General features: G+C 43.8%; 1 protein-coding gene across 5 annotated transcripts in view; it reads left to right on the top strand.

Annotated features, from left to right (window-relative positions):
• Positions 1–18,654, top strand: part of MAPKBP1 (mitogen-activated protein kinase binding protein 1) — a 96,355-nt gene that overhangs the window by 58,968 nt on the left and 18,733 nt on the right. For 4 of the 5 annotated variants that reach the window (XM_062635729.1, XM_062635733.1, XM_062635728.1 and 1 more), the window contains exons 7-21: positions 310–447; positions 1,246–1,428; positions 2,038–2,055; positions 2,587–2,747; positions 4,647–4,836; positions 5,826–5,972; positions 6,912–7,096; positions 7,208–7,299; positions 7,679–7,804; positions 9,188–9,258; positions 9,698–9,819; positions 10,687–10,762; positions 12,447–12,558; positions 13,119–13,182; positions 16,532–16,657. In XM_062635729.1, the coding sequence (XP_062491713.1) occupies positions 310–447; positions 1,246–1,428; positions 2,038–2,055; positions 2,587–2,747; positions 4,647–4,836; positions 5,826–5,972; positions 6,912–7,096; positions 7,208–7,299; positions 7,679–7,804; positions 9,188–9,258; positions 9,698–9,819; positions 10,687–10,762; positions 12,447–12,558; positions 13,119–13,182; positions 16,532–16,657 (1,811 nt within the window). The remainder of the gene's footprint in view (positions 1–309; positions 448–1,245; positions 1,429–2,037; positions 2,056–2,586; positions 2,748–4,646; positions 4,837–5,825; positions 5,973–6,911; positions 7,097–7,207; positions 7,300–7,678; positions 7,805–9,187; positions 9,259–9,697; positions 9,820–10,686; positions 10,763–12,446; positions 12,559–13,118; positions 13,183–16,531; positions 16,658–18,654) is intronic. The other variant, XM_062635732.1, reaches the window with a different exon arrangement.

The raw sequence follows: 18,654 nt of genomic DNA, 5'->3' as shown, positions 1-18,654 counted from the left end.
TGATTGTGAAACCAACATGTTTGTTATGACTCACACACCAAGTTCCTGCAGGCACTAGTGCCTGCTCATTTGTTCTCGATCCCAGTCAATGTGGAAGTGGAATTGAATGTAAATGTGGATTGTACTATCTGCCAAATCAATGCTCCCAGCTGGTGTGGGGGAGGTTGTTTTCAGGGGTGTTTGGGGAATAGTTTGGGCCTCATCTTTTCCCTTCTGCAGCGCTTGTAGTGGATACGTGCCTGTAACTGAAGTGAGTTCACTTTGCTTCTGAGCAAAGAAACTAAGCTACCTAAACACTTATGCTTCCAGAAAAACATCGTAGTGGCAGCCAACAAAGTCTCAAGTAAAGTGACGGCTGTGTCATTCTCAGAGGACTGCAGTTACTTTGTCACTGCTGGAAATCGACACATCAAGTTCTGGTACCTGGATGATAGCAAAACCTCTAAGGTGAGAGAAGGTGCATCAAGGCCAACTGTGAACAGGCGTTTCCATCTTACAGCAAGCATGGATTTTGCCCCAGTGAGCTGTGGGAAGTGGGAGCTCTTTGATTTTGTGGGGATTCAAAGATAGCCCTCCACCTCTGGCTCTCAAGTCTCAGTGTCCCTATGGGCTGGTGGCACCAAAAGCTTGTCTTATCCTGCACTGATGTGGAGGCATGGCTCCTGGAGTTGTATAGCAGCATGCTTGTTCTTTAATAGTCACATATAATGAAGGGCAAAAGACTAGAAAGAGCTGCAGCCATTGAACCCCTTGGAGCACAGAGGTGGGGAGAGCTGTTTGATCTTGTGTTATTTTGAAAGGTCAATTATAGCGTTTAAACTTACAGCTATTCTGTTCTTCTCTGGGGAACAGAATCCACATGTGGGAATTTTTCTGCATGTTCATGAACAGATGTTCCTCGTTCATGCTTGGGCCCTGCTTTGGCATTTGGTATAAATCACACATTGGCCAGGGAAGGGTTGTTCTTCCAGTGATTGATCTGCTGCCTCTGGATCATATGTTTGGAAGCAGTTTTGGTGGAATAAGTAGTGTTCCGTTCCACTGATGTACTAATACTGATGGTCCCATATACTATGCAAGCAATGGCTCTGCAGCAAGTAAAACATGTCACTGCCTCTCTTTGTAGGCTGTTTGCAGTTCTCTTTTCTTCGAGGCACTTCAGCACTCAGTGTTTGATGTTCTAAAACATGTCTGTCTGCCTGGAGTGCCTCGCTCTGTTCCTAACAAACTGTGTTTTATTGGTAGGTCAATGCCACAGTCCCCTTGCTAGGTCGCTCGGGATTGCTTGGAGAACTGAGGAACAACTTCTTCACGGATGTGGCTTGTGGAAAAGGCAAAAAAGCTGACAGTACCTTCTGCATCACATCCTCAGGCCTGCTCTGTGAATTCAATGAAAAAAGGCTGCTGGACAAGTGGGTGGAGCTGAGGGTGAGTTTTACATCCTCCTGTCCTGCAGTATTTGTGCTTGCTGAAGTAGAACAGGAACAAGCAGTAATAAGGGCACTCGAAGCACAAGCTGACCACCAGCAGTGAAAGTCATTGGGCCTCTGCCACTTTGTTTTCCTCTGGAAAGCCATGCAAAAATAGCATTGTTTCTTGGCAAAGGGATTTTATTAATTATTGAAGCTTTTTCATTCTCAAACCTCAGTATTACAGCTACTGCCTTTCTGGCAAAGTAATGCCCTTTATATAGCTTTGGCAATCCCTGCGTTGTCCCTCCTGGCTTGGCCTGGACAAGCAGGAGTTTTAGAAAGATTCTGATTTCTACCCACTCTGCAGTGTCTTACTTGGCTTGTACATCTCAAATGCAGGTTCCCAAGGAACTATTTGGTTTGGCCGTTCTAAACCACCAGGTTGGCTCATAGTTAAGAATTTGATCATGTTTATTTTCCTTTCAATTGAATGTAAGATGGCACCTGAAAGGATCCAATGTATTAAAATCAAGGGGAAAAAAACCTTTCCACGCTCTCACTGAAGTGAAATGCCTCTTCTTTTCTTTCCTTTCTTCTCTAAAATCTGCCTTTCACTCTCGCTCAGAATACAGACAGCTTCACAGTAAGTTGGAAAAAAGTTTTGCGTTGAACTCATCCCCTTATCACCGCACTCCATTTCGTACCATTTTCTGCCATTTGTACAGATCCCAATGGGAAGGGAAGAAAATCCATTTTTTTTCTTTTCATATCCCCTTGTGGCAGGTAGTGTATTGGCTTTTCTAGTACAGGGGGAGGTGCTCCTTGCCTGCTGGTGGTGCTGAATGTCACAGAGGAACAAAACCCCCATGTTCAGAGATGCTCATCTGGAGCAAATATGTGGATCTGCTGTCCTCCAAGCGGGGAGGGAAAGCACAGTGGGGAGCTGGGCTTTTTCCTTGGCCACTTGGAATCTACAATAGCATGTGGTTAGGAAGCTCCTCAGAAAGGAAGATTGGATTTTTAGGCTTTTCCTTACTCCCAGGGCTCGACTTCAGCTCTTCTGACCATGACTCCTTTGTCTGTCAGTTTGCTATTCTCCCCATCATGTGTCTGGTGACTTTTGAAGTCGGAGTGCATTGCTTATTCACCCTCTTGTGTGTTGTGTCCTCCTCAGACCACTGTGGCAAACTGCATCTCTGTGAACCATGACTACATCTTCTGTGGCTGCGCTGATGGCACTGTGAGGATCTTTAACCCTCTGAACCTTCACTTTGTCACCACACTGCCAAAGCCGCACTGCCTGGGAACAGACATCGCGAGTGTGACTGAGGCCAGGTACCGTGGAGAGGGTGGAAGGGAGCAAGGGAGGCTTGTGGGGGTTAGAACTGCTCCCCAGATCTTTGCCATTTGGTGTGTGCTCTTTATATGGATTAAAACTGGCAGCCTATTGCAGATCTGCCTGAGTTGTTGCAGGGTTGCATTGCACGGCTGGGCTACAGCCCAAAGCCAGTTGCTGGATGAAACAGCGTATCTTGCTCCGCATCTCTTTAGGATTGCTTGGATCTGGTGGCCTTTTGGTGTTGGTTGCTATAGGCAAACAGGCAGAGGGCACAGGATGCTGTGGCATACTTCAGTTGTTCCTGTACCATGGTACACCCTTTGCTTATCACTGGTAAGGGCAGAAGACTCTCCTCTGTAGCAATATAATGATGTTGCTAAGAGAAGCCCAGGCTCTCATGGGTCTTTATTTGAAGGGCTCTCTTGAATCTTTTGTAGACCTAAATCTGCTACTGTCTGTAGTCTTTATACTGATTCAGTCTTGTGCATTTTGTTGTCTTGTTTTCCTACCTTGCTCTAGTATCTTCTGCCCTATCTCTCTTTCTCACCTTCTGAGGAGGGTAATGTGATTTCTGTATGGTTTTGTCTGCCAGCTTGTGGAGGCTTATGCTAGAGAAAATCCTTCATGTGTTGCTGTTTGTCAGTTGTGGTTGGGGGCTTTCCCAATCTTATGTTACCTTCTTTTGCTTCTGTCACTTTTGAAGAATGAAATCCAAAGGTGTATGAATCTACCAGCCATTGTTTCACTGGACATCTGAAGTTCCCACATCTACAGATATATACTCCCAGTCCTATAACAGATTTTCTTTAAACTTTTCTTTGGAACTTGAAGTAAAGGTTCTGACAGTGCACTGTATAGTCCTCCTCCAGAAGATTAGTGGAATATAATGATATTCCAGTAAGGGAGCTGGAAAAGGAACTTCAATCTAAAATGTTACCACTTTCTGATAGAGCTAAAGTCAAGCAATCGTATACATGCACCCTTTAAAAATACTCTCTGCTGTTCTCATGCATCAGTCTAGCAGAAATATTCATGTGAGTCTTAAACATGCATTTGTAGCAATGATTACATCTTAATAATTTATTTATTTATTTTTAATTACTTCCAAAAAAGCTTGGAAACACAGGACTCCTTATATTCCTGTGCATGCCAGAGCCTGTCTGTAGGATGCCAGTTGCCTGTAACTAACTGCCCACGACTGTATCAAGGACTTGTTTTTTCCATAGGATCTGCGCTGTGTTCTTCTAGCCCTCAGAGCTTTGCACTTGCAGAAGCAGGGCTTCAGTTGTTTGGTGTGCTACTTGAACTTTGGCCCCCGTCCCATCCCAAGCTATGTGTGGGTTAGGGGTGGAAGAGAACCATGTCAGAGAAGCTGCTGCTGAAATGAATCATTCCTTTGTCCCTTGTGCTGGTGTGCTTCTCTCTTTTTGAGTATAGTATGCACTCTTCTGCTTGGTCTCACACGAGCAGTTTCTGCAATCAGTAAGCAAAATACAGTACCCACCAAAAGATGATCTTCTCCTTTGTTCTGAGATTATTTGTCTCGGTTTTTACCACCTGTTTAGGCAGGGGTAAATGATGGTGATGATCATTTCCAGTGATGATTAAGTGTTCTGTTTTGTCCTTCTTCAGGGAAAGTCAATGGCCTTTCTGTGGCGGGACTCTAAGTTGGTTGGCAAGTAGAATGAGTTTTGCCATGGAGCTTTCAGGCTTCTTTTGGGACTCTGGTTGTTCAAGAGACAGGTCTTCCCTGACAGCTACTCTCTACCTATATATGCCCCAGCATACTGTTCCCCTTGCCAGTGCCCTGTGGACAATCTGAGCTCTCATGTCCTGACTCCTTGCCCCTCCACGGGGGTGCAGGCTAACCACGCTGTTGTTCTCTCTTTGTGCAGTCGTCTTTTCTCTGGTATGGCTGATGCAAAGTATCCAGACACGATTGCCTTGACTTTTGACCCCACCAACCAGTGGCTTTCCTGTGTATACAATGACCACAGCCTGTATGTGTGGGATGTCAAAGACCCGAAAAAAGTGGGCAAGGTGTACTCTGCTTTGTACCACTCTTCCTGCGTGTGGAACATTGAGGTATGTTGTCTGTACACACAAGTGTTGGATTGCAGTTGCAGCTGCAGAAGTCATCTGCAGAGCTGCTGAATTTGAATGCAGACGCTTACTGCAGAGAGAAAGAATTGGCTCAGATTTCCTCCTGTGGTTAGTGTGGTTGCTACAGAGTTTGAGTTGGAGCTAGGAACAGCTCTTTGGCTGTGCTGCAGTGTCTAGCCAACTGCATTAGGTGCAGTGTGTTACTGAGAAAAAAAATCTCACCATTAGAAGGTGAGAGGTGGGAGAAAGAGCAGAACTGCACAAAGGTGAATGCAGGGGCTCCTTTCACAAAACACACAAGTGTTTACTGCTGACCTCAAAAGGAATTAGTCGAAGTCTGTGGTGAGTAAGTCCTGCTCCATAGTCAAAGGAATGAAACAAGCGGTAAGATCTCAACTCTGATCTTTCTTAACCTATTTACCAGGACATCCGTGATTAGCCTCTCAAGTGGCTATCATCTTCCAGTCTGTCTGGTTGGCTTTCTATCAGAGGGAAGGAAAGGAGGTATAGGAAACAATGTAATTGGTAATATGTTGAAATATTTCCAACAGTGGTCAGGAAAGGGGGAAGTGGAAAGAAAATGGAAGAGGCTGAAGACTCTTTTGTTATTACTTATTAAGTGCATTTCACCCTTTCCTTTTGGATTATAAATGGGCAGTAGTAGTTGAAAGTTGCAAACAACAGTGCAAGGCTGCTGCACAGTTATTGTTGCATGGTCTTTGAGGCGTTCTTTGAACTATTGGAAACAAAGGATGCTGGCTTGTTGCAGAGACGTTCTGCATTCAGGAAAGCTCAGTGAGCATTTGTTTGAAGTGAATATGAAGCTCTGGTCTGCAAGCAGGTGTTCAGTAGGAGAAGTGACTGGCTCTCACCTTTACAAAGAAGAGGACAGCACTTTCATTTTGTTTTGAAACTTGCTACTCGTGTCTATCAGGGAGTCTCACTCAGGAGTTGATTTTACCTGTCTGTAGATGTATCCGGAGGTGAAGGACAGCAATCAGTCATGCCTTCCCCCTGGTTCCTTCATCACCTGCTCCTCTGACAACACCATTCGTCTGTGGAACACTGAGAGCTCCAACATTCATGGCACAGCTCTGCACCGCAACATCCTCAGCAATGTAAGATCTTAGGTTTTGATCATCTTTTTGCCCTTGGGGTTGCTCTTCCTCATGCACAGGTATTCCCAAGTTAAGGCCCAAACTTCTTTGGATCTCTGAGTCAATACAAACTTCTCTGTAAACAGAGCGAAGTCTGGTAAAATGTATGAACCTCAAGAATCATGAATGGGGAGTAGGAAGTATCAGCTGGAAAGATGGCTTGTCTGAAATGGTCCAGGGGACTATTGCTTTTTCCATAAACCGCCCAAGGATTCACTTAGCTTAGCCTCTTCCAAAATGGCTCATCCCATATGCTGCAGGAGAGCTGATTCACTTTTTCTTCATCTCTGTAGTATGTAACTACTTTAAGATTTGTTTGGAAAAGGTGCATTAAATGAGGCAGAGATTTGGGAGAACTGAATGAGAAGCAGTTTACACTCACTTCATGTATATAAGAGGGAGGGTACTTGTACAGAACAGTGATTACTTATGGACATTTGCTTCCATTCTCAGTAGAGCTGGAAGATCCGAGAGAACAGCAGCCCTGACTTGCCTGTTCTCAGCAATCTGCTTATGGTGGAAAAACTACTCCGTTTTCTGTCAGTTCTCAAAAGGCATGATTTAATTTGGATGATCCCTAGAAGTCTTTCAGATTCCAGCTGTGTCCCCTCCTGCATTGTAATCACTAATCCCAGAGCTTGTCTGTTTGTGCAGGACATGCTGTTAGTCTCTAGCTTGAAGGGATATCATTTGGAAAGGGTGATTGTGAGACACAGCTGTGAAACTTTCATCCTACAATATGAAGGGGCTGAGTGCTTGCACCTAGGTAAAAGATCCCACTGATTACAGCATTACTGCTGATGAAGTGTATATGTTGGCTAGGAGCCCAGTTTCTAAGGCAGATGCTTCACTTTAATGTTTTGTAACTAGTTCGTATTTCTGGGTGTATTGTATCCCCAGGACTTGATGAAAATCATCTATGTAGATGACAACACTCAGGTACTTCTGGACACTGATTACAACTCAGCAGGAAGTGCAGACAAAGCTGATGCACAAGTGATGGATACGAAGGTGGGGATACGCACTGTCTGTGTGAGTCCCAGTGGGGAGCATCTGGCCTCGGGGGACAGGATAGGCACTCTCAGGTAATCCCAAGGAGCTTCTTGTGCAGACTGTGGGCTGGGCAGGCATGAGAATGAAAACCAGATCTTGCTAATTTTATTAAACATACTGAACTCAGCTGTGTTGTGTCTTAGGATATATGAGTTGCAGTCTCTGAGGGAAATGCTGAAGGTGGAAGCCCATGACTCTGAGATCCTGTGTCTGGAGTACTCCAAACCTGACACAGGTAAATGCAATTGAGCTTCTTCCCTTTTGCATATGAATGTAGCGTTGAACAAGTCAGTAAGTCCAGCCATGGTATATCAGAACCTTCAGTGCTGAGCTACTCCTGAATTTCAGAGCAGGCTTGTAGCACTGGGCCAGTAGAGCCAGACTTTGAAAGAGGCTTCTTTCTCATACTTTTCCTTGGAATATGGTAGGCTGAGGTTGAAAATTGTTCTGCCTGTTATCACAGTGTGAAATGCAGGGGCATTCTTTTGTGTCCATCCATGCAGTTACCCGCAGTATGATGTCCCTAAGATGATTTGAGAAGCTGTTTTAAAATAGTGACTGGAAAAGCACATGACTTTTTAGTAATGGCCTTGCACTCTTTTTAATTCTGACAGGCTTAAAGCTCTTAGCCTCAGCCAGTCGGGATAGATTGATTCATGTCTTGGATGCTGGAAAGGACTACAGCCTGCAGCAGACCCTGGATGAACATTCTTCTTCCATCACTGCTGTCAAGTTTGCAGGTAGAGAATTGTGGCTTCCTTCCAAAGCTGGATTTGTGCACTGTTGTTTTCCCATTGTGGCTGTAAAGTAATTTTAACTGCTTAAACACTGGGTTAGGCCAGGGCTGAAGCTGTTTTTTTGCCATCATCTTTAGCTACAATATCCTAACGGAAGGTGATATTTGACTATACTTGCCATCTTATCCTTTTTGCTTTTTGATCTTCTCTTTCCTCCTCATTCACAAAGCCTCTTGTGATTGAAGTCCTCAGCATTTCTTTGGAAAGCTGTTTTCTGTAATGATTTACTCCCTTTAACTGTTGTCAGATGGCTACATGCTGTTCTTAATGAGGAGAACTGTGGCACATCTTCCCCAAAATTCCCCAAACCCACAAAAATCTTCTAGAATTAACTATTCACAAGTAAATTTGTCGTAACAAATCAGTATAAGACTTTGCATTCATGGTAATGGATCACATTGCATCCCCAGCACTCAGGTACTACTGATGGTCAGACATGAGTGTGATGTATTGTCAGGGAACAGCAAGGGTTGGCTGCTCTGCCAGTAGCCAAGGGTCACAGGAAGGCAGTCAAAGGTAGTGGCTTTACTGGCAATGGAAAAGTCCCACAGTACGTGAATAAGGTGGAACAGTTCAAGTCCAGTGGCAGTAACTAGATCCAGCCAATAGTCCTGATCTCCAGACAAATCCATAGTGGTAAGACAGGTCAGCAGTTCAGGATCAGGATCAATCTGGATGCAGTGAGCTGGCTCAGCCACAGTTCAGTGCCTGCCAAACCCATGGCAGGAAGGCAGGTTCAAGTTGAAATCAGGAAGCTGAGTCCACGGGTGAGGGTCAGGATTTGTACCATTAGGGTATGTGGCCACGCACAGCTGTAGCTGCAATGCTGCTGCCATTTTCATTACACAGGGATTTTCATTACACAGAGATTTATCAGGTGTTGCTTTACTGAAAGGAGCAGGTTGGTTACAAAAGACTGCTAAGGGAAGCCTGACCGCAGCAAGACAGGGCAGCAAGAAACATGCAGATGACTTTGGGCACTTTTCAGTCTTCATTGTCCGACTTCAGCTCATACTGAGTGTGAACTTGTCATACTGCAACAGGGTGCTGTGGCAGGCGCACAATAACCACATGAGCATTACTGTTGAAGGAGAAAACAATTACATCCTAATAAGTTGTGTAAAGCCTCTGTATTAAGGCCTCAAGCACACTGAGCATTAATAAATGTTGTCCGAGAAGGGGCTTCTGTTTTGCTGCAGCATCGTGCTGCTTAAGTAGGGGTCAGTCTTAGCTAATCAGGACTGGAATAAATGGTATAAATTAAAACATGTTCTCCACCTTGTATCTGTGTTTGTCTTTTGATTGGCTCCTGCCTCTTTGTTGCAGCCAATGATGGGAAGGTGCGAATGATAAGCTGTGGGGCAGACAAGAGCATCTATTTCCGCACTGCACAGAAGGTAACCTTATTACAGCTTTTTTAATAGTCTCTCCACAAAGGAGCTACTTTAAAGAGTGATATCAGTGTTTCTGTATAAGCTTGTTGATATTCAGCCTTAGCATCTCCCACTGACTCAATTCAAAAGATCACATTCAGAGAACTAGTTCTGTGAAGCCTGCAGCTGGTCCCAGCCTGACCTTTCTCAGCAAGATGCAGAGCAGAGAGCTGTTAGGATATCTGCTTTTATTTCACTGCCAGGGCTATTGTGAGAAGCGGTGAAAGAGTAAGGGCTAGAGGAAGGAGTTCATTGTGCCTGCAGTCCCAGCTGCTCCCAGCAGACCTGCTTAATGGGAATGGTTGATTTGTGCTGGCTGTGTGAGAAGACTCATCTGTATTTAGGAGTTCTTGATAATGGGTTAACTGCTTGATTTTGACACAGTCTTTACCCACATGCTTAGACAGGAGAAGGGGTTCAGTTTACCCGAACACATCACATTGTTAGGAAGACCACTCTGTATGACATGGATGTGGACCCCAGCTGGAAATATGCAGCTATTGGATGCCAGGATCGTAACATCAGGTTAGTTTACTACTTGTCTTGAAAATATTTTTGCAGTCATAAATGAGCTGGCCAAGAGGACCCCATCTCCATCATTGTTCCTATTTGGCACAGCATTTTCAGACAAAAAAAAGATAAAAACCTGTGGTTATATGCAGATACCTATGGGACCCTTGGCTTCTCACTGGGTTGCTTTGCAGAGCAATGTCTTTCTACTGGGAGAGCAAGTGTGCCTTCCTTGGCACATCATTGAGCTGTGGGGCAAGAATTTCTGTGATTTGGTCATTTTTGCTTTTAAAGTTGTGTCTAGTGAGAAGCTGTGAGGTCCTGTGGGACAGCTGAGGCTGTAGGAACCTAAAACGGAGCTAGGTGTGACTGTCTTTAGACAAGTAGAATCCATACATGTAAATAAAGGGTCTTGCTCTCTTAACCTTTACCTTTAATATGAAGGAGTCACAGGCATTTTTATAGCAGGGAGGACTAACTGGAGCTTATTAGTAGCTATTCCTGCTACATCACCATTAGCCATTGAAAGGCATGACAAGGTTTTCTCCCTCCCATTTAATCTCCCCTTCAGTACCATGATGCTATACTCGGTTTTTATTATCTGTTTGAGAGTTGAGCCTCAACTTTAATTCAGACAATCTGCTTGATATCATATCCTCCAGTCTGGGGCCTCTACATTACTTTTGAGGTTGTTTCTTGAACCATTTAAATGATTGGTGGTTATAGGTCATAGAGATCATTTCTCCACTTCCTGTGGCTTGGCCCTATTCCCTGTATCTCATATGGAATGAGGAACAGAAGGAGAAAAGTATCCTGGTAACAAGAGCCTCAGAGCAGTACCTCGGCAAAATGAGCCATGTTGGTTTATGTCATCTCCCTCAGGGTTTTCAATATAAGCAGTGGGAAGCAGAAGAAGCTTTACAAGGGATCCCAAGGTGAAGATGGCACCCTCATCAAAGTAAGTGGTTTTCTTTCTTCGCTTTTCCTTTTTTCCCTGCTGGATGCAGCTCAGGGCTTGGAAAATTAAATACAAATCTGGACACAGTAACTTCTTTTGGTGGTGGTTGTTGCTCACTGCATGCTTTGTCCCTAATCCTTCTTCCTCCTACCTCCATCCTTAAGGGCTGGTAATGTATTTGGGTTTTATTAGGCTAAACAGGAAAAGAGCCAATGCATGCCGAAGTTGATACATAACTCCTCTGTCTGTCTTGTTTCTGAACTGAGGCACAGGCCCATGATGTAAAAGCAAGTAGAATTGCACCAATATGTCAGGTGATGCTTTAGTCCATTTACTTTAATCCTTTACTTTCTGCTCCAGAGAGTCCATTCTGGCTTTCCTGGCTGTTTCTGTTAGGATTTTTAAGGTGGAGCTGCATGTTGCTAAAAAGGTAGAGAGAGGAAGGTGAACAGCTTTGTTCAGTGTCACCTGTTCTGTTTTACAGAGAAAAATAAGTTCTCTTTGTCTTTGCCTGTTATAATTCCTATAGTTTGTTTTTTTTTTTATAAGCCATGGCAATGAAAAATTGGTGCTACACTTTATGGCTGGTACTTGCTCAGGTATTTGATTATGTGTCTCAACCAACAAACCATGAAATGTTGCTGGGATCTGGATTTTTTGTTTATCCTTTATGTTTTGTTTTGGTTTCTTTTCATGTGTAGCTCAAGTGAGGAATCTCAATTACTTTTAAATGTTGCTTTGTTCATTTTTCTTAGGACAGTTGTGTAACCAAGGGATTGTGATGTCTCTGGAATTTAAACTTTCTGGGCTTGTTGTCCTGAGACCATGTTGCAATTTAACAAGTAGAACCCGAACAGTGACCTCGGAAGCAGAAGATACAGCATGAAAATAAACTTAGCCAACAAAAAGTTATCAATTAAATACCACGTCTCCCTCAACACCCAGGCACTTTCACTCTCAGTTCACTAAAGTTCTACAAAGGAGGACATGTGCTGACAGCAGCTGTTTTTGCTGTGTAGTGCTGCTTTAGACCTAGAGAGGCATTTGGAGTGGGTTTTATATTTATTCAAGATAAAGTCACAAATGGGTGTATATGAGAAAAAAAAACCCAAACAACCAAGCAGAAAATGAATAACAAAAACCCCTCAAAAAAATCAACCCCAAAGCAAAACCAACGCCAAAACAGGAGCTGCAGATGCTGGAGATTTGACAGCATCATTATCAAAGATAATTTCTCTTCAGTGCCGAGTTCTTTATTTGGTTTCTCTACTCCAGATTGGAGTCTTTTAATATTTCACTCAACTCTGTCAGCTCTGATTATTTTGGGGTGTGTGTGTCTTGGCATGCGTGGGTTTTGTTTAGAAGAAAGCAAGACCCTAGTGATTAAAAGGAGGTAGGAGAGAGAGTTAGAAGCCTGTCCATTGATGGTGGTGCCTTCACAGTCATGAAGGCTTTTAATGTAAATGCCTTTAGTCTCTGATTATATTGGAGATTGGTTTTAACAGTTCAGCCAGGTTGGAGATTTGTCCTGGGATGCTGGATAGGCTTATATTCAGTTGGAATCCTGTGCAAGCTACTTGCCTTTTGTTCTGTTAGCTATCATGACTGTCTTGGGTATTCTGGACCACATGCATGCAGTTTGAAGGCACTTTCTCACCAGATCTTTGTACTTCTCCTAAAACAGGTGCAAACAGATCCTTCTGGTCTTTACATTGCAACTAGTTGTTCTGACAAGAACCTCTCCATCTTTGATTTCTATTCTGGCGAGTGTGTTGCAACCATGTATGGACATTCAGGTAAGGTACACTTCCTGAAACTCATTTTTCTCCTGATGACTATATAGTAACGTCTGATACTAATCAAAGCTTTCTGAAGGTTCCTCCCCACCAGTGTTTACCCAGTGGGTATTTTGGAGTAGGTCATAGTTGGATGACGTTATGATTGCTTATTTCATTGCAGTTTCAACCTTTCCAGACTGCATTTTGCATTGCAAAACGCAAGCCCACGCATGCCCCTCAGGCCATGTATTTGTTTACACAGTTCTTCTAATAGCCTATAAGGGAGTCTGTTTCTTCAGTGTATATTAAGTTTCATTATGATCGACCCTTGGGTCCTACCATGCAGGGGCTATTCTATTATTCTGTAATATTTTACTGTGGGATACCCTTTCCATTTCAAGCCTAGATTCTTTATTAGCTGGTTATGCTAATTGGGGCATATTGATCTGTGGAGTTTGTTGGCTTTAATCAGAATCTGAGTTGCTAAGTGCAGATGGGCTCTTTGGCTGGTGATCTCTTCTGTCCATTGCAATAATTCAGGTTTGTTTTTTTGTTTTCTGGTGCTTTATTTCACACAGAGATTGTAACTGGGATGAAATTCAGTAATGACTGCAAACATCTGATCTCCGTTTCTGGTGACAGGTAAGAGGGGTTTGCTTGTTTGTGCTATCAGCTCATGCCATCTCACACCAGATTTAATGTGTGTCCTGAAGGCAATTAGAATATATATTTATTTATTTTAAATGAGTGATGTTTTATGAATTCCAAATTAACCTCAGAGCTTTCTGAATCCTAAATGCATGCCATTGGCAAAGCTCACAGGGCTTATATTATCCTTTCATGGAATAAGACGCCCATGTGATGTACTTCCCTTGTGGTTTTCTGAGTGTAGGTACTGTTCCCTGCAAGGAGACAGGGTTGTGGCCTGTTTCCTTACCAGCCTTCAGGCCTGTGATGTAAGGCAGCTTATGACATTCTAATCAGTGGTGCCAAAACTTTCTTGCAGTGGTCCTGTTGGGTGAGGGTTCACCAGGTGAATGAGCCTGTGTAGCAGCAAAAGGGAGAGGTTTGTCCCCACTCTTTGCTCATGTCCATATGGTCCTCTTCCCCAAAACCCAAAGTGAGCCCTCATTAAGCTGATTCAGGTCACTACATCAGCCCCCCCCCCCCCCCCAGCTGAGTTTTCTGCTGATCTGGTGAGCTAAATCAGCTCACCATAACATGATGATATACCTAATATGATCGTAGAGGTGAGTAGACCTGCTACTGGAATCAGCTGAACTGAATAGTGTTTTTTCCTTTGAGGAAGTTGGTTCCTGGAGTGCGATTTCAAGGTCAGAGCAACCCAGATTCTCTCTTTCTTTTTCTTTTCTAATAGTAAAACACAATGGAACTGGAAAAAGCATTGTAGAGGGCAAGTTGTTACAGCCCATGCAATAGATCACCTTAAATCACGTCAGTCGGTTATTTCTGCCTTTCAGGAAAAAGTAAATAATTTAATTTTCCTCTTTCTTTACCTTTCACGTGTGTGAATAGACTGGGGAAAAGTTGCAGAGGAGGAGCCATTTTCTTGTGGATTTCTAATAAATTCCAGAAACATGGAAGGTTTGAGGTCCCTTGGTGCTTGTGATTTAGTGCAATATTCCCTTGTTGTCCATTTCCATGAGCAAAAGTGTCATTTTCTTCACTAAGGCTGTGGAGGAGGTGGAATTAAGGAAAGGATTCATGAAGAATTTCGCTCTAAGTTGATGAGAAAATGTGTTTTTCAGAGGAGAACAGGGAGAATAGCCTGTTCACACGTAGCAGCATGTGCAAAGAATCAAACTAAGAGTAGAAAGAGATGAGGAAGGGCACAAGAACTGGGAGATCCATGTGAGAAAAGTACTGCGAGGGAAAAATGAAATAGCAGCAAAAGGAGTAGGTGGGAGCATTCTTCTGTAGAGCTTTGTGTTGAATGCTGATGTATTTACAAGTTCATGCTGTTTGCTGCTTATCTTTGGGTTTGATGGCTGTGGGTGTGGGATAAAGGAATAAGCCAGATTTGCTTTCTGAATTTTGTTTCTTGCTTTTCTGTATTTTCCCATCGCAGATTAGGGTTGATGTTATGTTTGAGAGAGTTGCTGCTTTGAAGGGAAGCAGCTGGCTGGCCCAGGTTGCCATAACTCTCAGATGCAGCGCTTCACCACTTCCTCCTGGCTCCAAAGTTGGGGCAGGAGGATGACAGCGTGACCACTGTTGATGGGAAGTGTTTCTGTGTCTGACTTCAGTAGCTGGGGTGATGCTTCTGAGCTTTGTCACAGAGGGGGCAAGAAAGGAATTTTTACTGTTTCATTAAAATGTGCATAGACTGCAGAGTGAGTGGGCTTTCTGCTTCCTACTTCTGTGGTGTGGAAGTAAAAACCTTTCAAAATGGCTTCTCATGAGAGGGAAAATTTGTAGAAGATGCAGGTATTCAGGGTCCTGGCATTTTTGGCATTTGCTTCAGGTCAGGGAAACCAGAGTTCATGGTCACTGTTCATGGTCTGCACTGGCAGAGCAAATGAATTTTTACAGCCTAGCAAGGAAGAAGGGAAAGCCCCGCATTGAAAACTCCTTCAGGAATTGAGTATCCACAAGTAAGGTGACATTGATGGGCCTTGAAGAACTGGAGTAAATCCTCTTTGGATTCCAGAGTATGGTGCAGGTGATTCTCCCCCTCTACTCTGCTCTTGTGAGTCCCCATCTGCAGTTCTGCATCCAGCTCTGGGGTCCCCAATACAAGAGGGACATGGAGATGTTTGAGCAAGTATAGAGGAGGCCATGAAGATGACTGGGGAGTTGGAGAACCTCTGCTATGGAGACATGCTGAGTTGGGGTTGCTCAGCCGAGACCTTATAGCAGCCTTCCAGTGCTTAAAGGGGGCTTACAAGGAAGCTGGAGAGGTACTTTTTACAATGGCATGTAGTGACAGGACATGGGGGAATGGCTTTGAACTGCCAGAGGGGAGATTGAGATTAGACATTAGGCAGAAGCTCTTCCCTGTGAGGGTGCTGAGGCACTGGCACAGGTTGCCCAGAGAAGCTGTGGCTGCCCCATCCCTGGCAGTGTTCAAGGCCAGGTTGGAGGTGGCTTGGAGCAACCTGATGTAGTGGAAGGTGTCCCTGCCCATGGCAGGGGGTTGGAACTGGGTGAGCTTTAGGGTCCCTTCCAACCCAAACCATGCTGTAAGTGACAGCAAAAGCACCATCTCTGTTTCTACATCAGTGTAAGTATACCCAGCTAGACAGGAAAGATGGGTGAGATGAAAAGAATTAGTTAGCACTGAGGTTAAATTTCAAAGGACATATTTGTCATTTCACTTTGCAGCAGCTGAAGGTGAGATACAGTATTTATTCTCTAATGTGATGAGGAATTTATTTTTCTTTAGCCAGATTTTTGAAGAAAATGAGACCAATGAGCTCACACTGTTTGTTTCCTGCTCCCAGACACTTTTGAATCCACTGACCAAATTCAAGCAAATTCCTTAGAAGTTTGCTGGAGGAAGTCCATGTAAAATATTGGGAGCACTGTGGCTGCAGAAAGTACTGCCACATCAGCTTAACTGTGATTACACCACAGAGACCCCATGGGACTGGTGGGCATTAGGGAGGGCTTGCCTGTAGGTGTAGTTGCAATTAGAGGCTGCAGCTCAGCCACTGTTATGGACATCTGTAGACTCTACTTATCCTCCTGACCATGGAGGGACTTGTTATGGCATTTCCTTCAGCAGCTGGTCAGATAGTCAAATAAAGGTGCAGGATCAGAGATGAGTTTGTGCAGTTTCTCTCGCCCACGGGGAGTCTTTGCCAGGCAGGTTTTACTCTTTTGTCATGAGGCTTGTGATGGGATTGAGTTTGTGTGTGTCTCTTCCCACCACAGACAGAAGGGCTCTTGTTGGCCTCTGCAGTGGAAATTGATAATAGCAATGAACCGAACTGAGACTTGACCTCAGCCTCACCTTTCCCTCTTTCAGCTGTATTTTCATCTGGCGTCTGAGCTCAGAGATGACCATCAACATGCGGCAGCGACTGTCTGACATGAAGCAGAGAGGGAAGCAGGCAGAAAAGTCTCCTCCGCACAAGACTGCTGGACTCATGAGGTGAGCAGAGCAGACCAAGAGGAGGTGGTTGGCTTTGTAGGGTTGAATGTGCGAAGTGTGGCTCCGGGATTCAGCTGTAAGATTTCTGCTGTCTTCACTGATAGTGTCTTCCAAAAGTTCTCTTATTTTCTGTTGGATTTGCCATGGGTTTTGTGCCCCAGTTCTTTGGAGATAGAAGGCTGACCATGATTTTCCAGACAGAGTTGGTATTGCTTCACTGATTGAAATGTGTATGCAGTGCCCCTTGTGTCTTAATTTAGTTTAATGATGTGGTCAGAAACTTTAATAAGCAGTTTACCTAGCAATCCTGTGGCTGCTACACAGCATCCCACCAGGGAAGCCTTGCTCCTTCATGAATAAACTTCTCTGGATCTAGCCTGAATGCAATTTAAAGGTTGTTTTCTGCAGTACTGACTGTGTACCTGTGAGCTGTATGAGTTTGCCATGTCGATCATGATTCTGGAAAAGTCCTTTCAGTTGTGTTGTTTCTTTGTTAACTGTTTTCTGGAGGCTTTGAAAAAGGTCACCTAAAAATAATTATAATAAAAATAATAAAGATAAAAGTCATTTCCATGGGGAAAGTTCATATTGTTTTACTTGGTAATCACAGAATCATAGAATAGTTAGGGTTAGAAAGGACCTTAAGATCATTTGGTTCCAACCTCCTTCCATGGACAGGGACATACCTAAAAGCAAACTACCACAACCTACAAACTGAATAGATCTATATTTATCTGGTGACCTTTCTTTAAAAAGTGATGCTTAAACACAGACCCTGTTTTAACCAGAACAGAAGCGATGGGATTATGGATTATTAGCGTAATGTATTTGGTTTCTCTGTACTTAGTAAGTAGCTGATACTTATTTGACTGTAAGCAATGCAGGAGAGAGTCCTGACCAAGCTGATAAGGGATCAAAGTGTGGGGGGAAAAAAGGATAAACACAGATATTTTTGATGCTATATCCCACAGTTTTTTTTTCCTCCTACAAATGACTACAAATTGAGTTCTGGATAAGAAAGTGCCACAGCACTGGAGGACTTACCACACTGATTGTTGAGTATCACAAGGACCTTTCCACTCCCTTTGCGAGCAAGTAATGTTGGAACAAGTCTGTCTGCATAGTTTCTTTTGGGAAAGCCTTGATCTGCTCATTCTTCAAACAAGTCTTGTCTAATAAGTGCTTGTGGTAATGATGCAGGGAGAACTCAGGAAACCTTTTTTTTCCTAGCCAGAATTCTGGAGCTGTCAAGCAATGTGCTTTTTATAGCAGACTCTCCATTATTCCAGCAGCTGCAGCCTTAACCTACCGAGGCTCAGCCTGTGACAGATTATCCCAGTCCTCTTTCCACATTAGGTGATGCTTGTTTCCGTCACAGACGCTTGCTGAAGGGCGGTGTTAGTGCCACGCCAAGCCCAGAACTTCATTAAACTGGTTTGGTAACCTCTTTGCAAGGCTGGAATCTACTTGTTTGGTCAGCTCTGAAAGCTCGTTTTCGGTTTTGAGTGACCGCTGTGGTCAGTGGAGATCAGCAAAGACATAACTCCAGAGCATTTTGGATTGGGACTGAAGATGGAGGAAGAGCCTATTGGACCAGCATTATTGAGGTGGGAAGAAGGGAAACTAATGAACTTGAGTAAGACTGTTTTTTCAAGATCTCCTGTACTAGTTCTGGTATGTTTCCAAAGTCTGTGTTAGGTTGCAGTAGAGAGTTGGGTTGTATCTTGTGTTGTGTCAAAAGGACTCAACAGTAGTATAAGACAGCTCCCTGCCTGGTGAGATATTATTTGTTCTACAAGGTTTTCTCTAGAACAGTATTGCTAAAACTTGGTGGGGAAGTAATGCATTCTGCTGGATCCATAGTGTGGGTGTACAATAGGATGTATAACCAAAGTAATACTGTTGAAACAAAGCTGAGGAGCCAGTGGGGAGATGAAGATTTCCAGTTCAGGACAGTGCTGTCTGTCCAGCTGTGACTGGAAGGGCAGGGAATGGCA

This window comes from Pezoporus occidentalis, unplaced genomic scaffold, assembly GCF_034315485.1.
Source record: "Pezoporus occidentalis ecotype Australia unplaced genomic scaffold, CSIRO_AGI_Poc_V1 ctg46, whole genome shotgun sequence".
Classification (NCBI taxonomy): Eukaryota; Metazoa; Chordata; class Aves; order Psittaciformes; family Psittacidae; genus Pezoporus; species Pezoporus occidentalis.
The sequence above is the reverse complement of the archived record's forward strand: the minus strand, read 5'-3'. Positions and strand labels throughout refer to the sequence as shown.